Source organism: Atheta coriaria, unplaced genomic scaffold, assembly GCF_025399875.1.
Source record: "Atheta coriaria isolate IRGN ID8LTWV9N9 unplaced genomic scaffold, Caltech_Dcor_3.1 hic_scaffold_4_pilon, whole genome shotgun sequence".
Classification (NCBI taxonomy): Eukaryota; Metazoa; Arthropoda; class Insecta; order Coleoptera; family Staphylinidae; genus Dalotia; species Dalotia coriaria.
The window spans coordinates 6,515,116-6,521,115 of record NW_027045446.1 but is presented as its reverse complement, the minus strand read 5'-3'; the positions used below and the strand labels follow the sequence as shown (position 1 = coordinate 6,521,115).

At 34.5% G+C, this 6,000-nt stretch overlaps 1 protein-coding gene across 1 annotated transcript in view; it reads left to right on the top strand.

The window, feature by feature from the left end:
• Window positions 1–440: 440 nt before the first annotated feature.
• The window catches only part of LOC135791032 (acid sphingomyelinase-like phosphodiesterase 3b), a 91,995-nt gene continuing 86,435 nt past the window's right edge, over window positions 441–6,000 (top strand). The window contains exon 1 of the mRNA XM_065301344.1: window positions 441–1,205. Within this exon, the coding sequence (XP_065157416.1) occupies window positions 1,136–1,205 (70 nt within the window). The 5' untranslated portion in view covers window positions 441–1,135. The remainder of the gene's footprint in view (window positions 1,206–6,000) is intronic.

The window sequence follows — 6,000 nt, the reverse complement described above, 5'->3', positions numbered from 1 at the left end:
CGCAGGTGACCCGGAATCGTGCGAATCGTAAAAAGCGTGTTTCGGATGCTTTGCGCCGGGATTTACTTAATAAAAACTATCAGTGAACAACGGTTTGCAGCGCTGCCAAGTAGGATATGTTCAAACTCATGGAAAAAAACTGGAGACATTATTTTCATGGAATTTCAAGGACAAACCTAACACATCACAAAAATAAAATGCATTCTTAGAAAAATAATAAATAAATTGTATTAATCTATTTTTTTTTCATAGTAATATCACTTTTTCTGATTACATTCATTTTTTTAGTTTTATTATTTTATATTACATTAGTTATGTGGTTGCAATAAAAGAATAATGAAATATTGGCTTGCGCACAAGCGCATTGGCAAGTTTTTGCCGGCATAGGAACATGGTGGAGGCGCCAGTGAACGCCGCGCTTGCCGCCGCCTGCCGCCTCCAGAGCAAACGACGCGTCAGTACAATCGGCACCGCAGCGCAACGCAGACGTGTACGTTATTCGCTCCGAGTATCTCCGGCGCTCCCAAACATTTCGTGATTTCTGCCGGCTTGGCGACACATTTCGTGTTCGTTTTGCCTACTCAGGCGGACGCTTCGAGCGTAATTTATCGCGCGTAAATCAGAACCTCTAATGTGTTAAAGTGCTATCTGAACATCAAATGGACGCCACCATTGCGACATAGAACGAGGACATTTATTGTGCTGCAAAAAAAAAACATTAAAAAACTAAGTAACATACGGGGAATTCTTTTTTTGTGCACTCGCGTAAAATGTTTTCGTAACGTTAAAATATTTTTAATTATTGTTGTATACATCTGATCAAAGTATACGCAAAAAATTGCAGATTACAATCGGATTATCACCGATCTATACATAACGTGCAAAAATTTCTAAGCCCATAACATGAATCCATATTCATCCATATTCAAATCAGTGCACGCGATCCAAGCGGATGCGAACTAATTTCATGTGGCGTTCGCGCCAGTGAGGCTTTTGTGCAAAAAATTCGATAGTAAAAAAAATAAACATTAAAACTGCTGTGTGTACAAAGTTGATCGGCTGCGAAAAAGAGATTATTGAGTGCTTGGTTGCGATTTACAGTCAGCGATCTGAACAGTTCACCAGCAACATCAAAATGTGGCCGTTGCGGTTTGCATCAATTTGTGCAGTGATAATTTTTGCAGAATCAGCATATGAACGCATAGGTAAGTAAATTTACAAAAAAAAAATCATTAAATTTTTTAATGAATTTAATTTAAAAAATTTGTTTCTATGTTTTTAAATTTATTTACATAAGTATGTGCGCACGTGGTGTAAATTTTTAAAAGTGTCCAACAAAGTTTCATTTCTTTTGAAAAACTTTCGCAAGCAACCAGCAGCGTCGCATTCGCCAATACCGGACTAAACGCGTTCACATATTGTACTCTGTTACTGTTTGCTGTTTGTATTTGCGTTCAAGTCCTTAGTCCTGCTTAGTCCCGGCCTGTTTTGATACTGTTGTTGCCGCTACGTTGTGAAACGTTTTAGAGTAAAAACGAAAACAAGCCCAAAAGATTCCGAGCGCGAGTTGCAAAACTTTCTTTATCAGAAGAAACCAGGAACAGGAGCACCAGCCGAAGAAGCAAACACTAACAAAAAGAAAATAGAAGGAATAAAGAGAAAAACCGAACGCGTTAGGGACAAAAGAAGAGAGAGTAAGGAATCAACAGCCAATAAACAAAGTTGATTATATTTTAGCTCGGTGAATGTTGGAAAGTTGACATGAGATAAAGTTTCTACCTATATCACTCGCTAACAAGCTTTTGGGCACATGGCAGCTAAACAAGTGAAAGAAGAAGAAGAAGTTGAGTTGAAGTTTCAATTTAAAGAAACCTGTAGATTTATGTTTAACTAGTTTTAAACTGATTTCAAAATATATCAACAAAGTCGATTAAAGTTTTGAAATGTGCTTCTATTTTTGCAAAATTTCTGAGCAAACATGTAAAATATTTATTTATACATTTAGAAACGCATTAGTATGGCTGAGATCAATATCACATCAATAAATGTGGAGCAGGCTTGTCAAATATATTACACCTCATGCATCTATATCAATCACTCTAAGCTGGCACCAATGACATAACCATAAAAGGCTAGTAAAAAATATAAAAAAGCGCTGTAGGAAAATATATTTGCGAGAAACTCAGTATGTTTTAATTAATGATTGGATATGCTGAATTTACAGCTGCAAAAGATAGGCATCAACTAGAAGTGTAGTTTGGCATGGCATTAGTGCCGTTAGAAAACATTTACCACTCGCCACGTTTGTAATCCTCAAAAGCGACTGCACGAGCAAAAACCTTTTGCTAGCATACGCAAACACGTCGAAACACTGTCGGATGTTGGAAGCTGGAGAATAATTTCAAACGCATTCGGTCCGTTTTGGGTCTTGCATAGCAGTACCAGACGAATGTAAAACTGTCATTAATATAAAGGGATAACAAGGGGCCAGTTGCGCTGAATATAATATTCTCATCTTTCAGGCAGCCGCTCGGTTCTGGTCATTGTGGTTTACCCCTGCGTAAAAGGTTGTAAAAAATGACAAATGCTTACGACATCACGAAGGGTTAAAATCGCTGATATTTTATTCATAATTTCACACAATTGTATTTTTATTTGCGCAAAAAATAACAATTTAGGACTATATCAGAAATGTGGTGATGCTGAATATAATTTCATTCTACAACCAATGAAATTCTTACGCAAAATAATAAACACTAGCATAAAAAATAATGCATCCTCTTATTGCACATTATTAGGAAAATGCATACCGGCGAATTGTGAGCGCGAATAAAATACTGCATATTTATTCACACGACCGTGGAAGCTCTTCTGATTACACGCACATAGAGACCGAAACACGAACTGCAACTGTAAATGAATATACAATGTAATAAACGTTCTTTTTACGGCGGTGCGCGCGTGCGAACGCGCAAATTTATTATATTTTTCTGTTAGTCGAGCGAAACTGTAAACGCGCGATTGTGGCAAGTGAAATGCTGGAGGCGGCTAGCTGAGCGGCAATATCGCGTTTGCACATTTGCTTGTTCAGTGTTTTTGGCTTAGATCCGCGGACTGCGTTGTGAACATATTCAAATCCTGGCTACACACGCGCCAATTGTGTAAATGCCGGTAGATATCCATTATTGGCAGTAACTAGCATCCTGATAAATGAATATTTAAGCATAGAATACTCAGATGGATCCATTGTTAATACATAGGCTTTGTTTTATTCCAAGAATTAATATTCATTACCTATATATGATGTTTGAATTTTAGGTATAATTATACGCGTTGCATTATTTTTTCTGCAAAATATTTTGATATTATTCAATCTAATTTCGTTAAAAAATCAATAATATTACTGGGTATAGGTAATTTTATTAAAAGCATAATGTGCTATAAATATTAACCTCAAATTTAATGCCTATTTTCAAATATTTCTGCATGATTAAACGAAAATTTTAAGCTTAATATTAAAATTGTAATTTAAAACGATTTAATATTATTATTTCGATTTATATATAACCAATTTAAATTTATTTATTCAGGTTTAGAGTAAAATGTTGGTATACTGCGCGATCACACACAAAACCATGTTTTAATTTGATACATCTGCAAATGATGAACGCCCAAAAAGACCATTATTTATTAATTTATTAATAAAATTATTACATGTTATTTTTGGATTTTGGTAAAATAAAGCAAATTCATCGGAAACACATCAAGCTGATGAAATTGGTTGGAATTATATAAAATTTCAAACGAATGTAAGCCGATATCTTAAAAGCATAAAAGCATGCGCGTATTGATGGCCCCAAAAAAAGTCAGAAATTTCAACGAAAATTTATTGGCATTGGCGTTGCTCACTCACTGGAACTCGAACTCTAATACAAAGTTGAACAATTCGTACTGCTTCCAGAAGTATAGAATTTCAAATGTGAGTGCACAAAACAAAAAACATTGGAAAAGCATCCGAATAAAAAAGAATATAAGGAACAAACAAAGACAACATACGAGTGTAAATACACTCTACCAAAATTGAGATTTTATTTATTTTGCAACTGCAATCCAAAATATTGAAAACAAAAAGGCACATTTGTGATAAATTTATAACTTTAATAAGTGTCCTTTAATAACTCATTACCTTGAATAAATTAGCTATCAAATTTGGTGCAAAACTCCTCGAAAGTATTGATAGCTTGATGGCCCTATATTAAACAGTCGGGCTTTGTAATTTTTTTATTCAACATGCATAAATTAGTTCTGGAGCGTATAATATTCTCCGGCTTCGTGAAGTTCTGATGTTCTAACATTGTAATAACGTAATACTGCACCAAACTCGCCATCTTGGAATATACGAGTATCGATACTCAAAGGTTGCTCTTAATAATTTAACCCATCCTTCTTGCGCATCTTGCGCGGTTTAATTGATGCGCCAGACTTGCATACACATTACGTCCACTTGACAGAAACGTGGAAGGCATGTAAATTGCCGGGAAGCGTCAATAGCGCCAAGCAAACTCCCCAAGTTGCTCAAAACTAGGCGATGTGGTTGTTTCGAAATACAAAATGAGAAAAAATAAGATAGAAATAAAATTTATAATTTTGCCAATGTGTATGGTTTTTTATATTTAGATAGGAATATCTACAGGTAAAATTAAAAAACAAACAAATGCAAATACTTCCACCGCACAAACCCACAACAACGCCAGCACTTAGGACAATGTGTTGCCGCCCCCACCACCAGCTCTACCAAATTGCATTGCAAAATGCATTTGTGGAGCAAGAAAATGTCTGCAATTTTCAACGCTGGTGCTGTTTGCGCAATTTTTACAATATCCGTTGTCGCGTTTTCGTTTCATCTTGGGGACTTCGCCACTATTGATATCAATAAACACAATTTTCATCAACAAAAAATTAAAAGTAAGAATAGAAAAATTTTGCAATATTTATACAAAGTGTTTTTATGACATAAAAATATGAAAACTCATAAAATAACAAATTTTGCGTAGACATTATTTTTACATTAGCAATTTTATTAGACCTCCTTTTATATTGTCAAATTCCGATTTAAGATAGAACCTAAAACCGTCGGTTTGCGGTCGACAAAGATGTTTGAAATTCAAATCGATGCAAAAAGGTGACAAAGCTTTTGCGCCGCCTCCGTCGGGCTGCTACCGTCGTCGCCTCATACTTATCATCTGCATATTTGTCATTTTTTGAATCTTTCCGCATTTCCAGCTACCTTTTGCTACTGTCTAGCACATCCCTCTTTTATTGACGTTTCTCGTGTCCTTAAAAATTGTTTTTGCAAGAAATAAATAATATTTTTCGTCGATTTACATTTCCACTTGTGTTTTTACTTATTTAACATGTAATTTGCATTCGTTGCATGGAAATTCCGAGCATATATTTGTTTGCCAACGAATGACATATATGAATATGAAGTGGAATTCTAGGAATTACATTTGTTGCGTTCATTTTTAGTACGTTGATGAGCAATTATTAAATGGATCATTGTGACATAGATTAATATCAACGATAAACAATTTTATTATTATCGAATAAACGTTAAATGTTTGTTTGCGTATATTTTAGTTTCATGATGTAATTTAATTAGCAAATTGAAAGCAATATCGCGTATTTTTTAAACATGTAATAAAAAAACATTTTATATGATTCAATTTGCAAACCAATTAAACGCCGAATTCTCTGATATCTAATTTTTTGAATTTTGATCAATATTTATTGCCTAAAAATATAAAAATATCCAAATACTGAAAATGTTTCCATATATATTTATTAAACGAATGTAACTTATTACGAAACAAATGTAATATGTCACAAAACGTTACTTGAAGTGTTATTTTATTTTTGGTCATGTAACTAGCATTTTACTGAAACGCAATAAACTATTTCATTCGTCGAACAACGAATAACTAGTCCATCTCGCCCTAG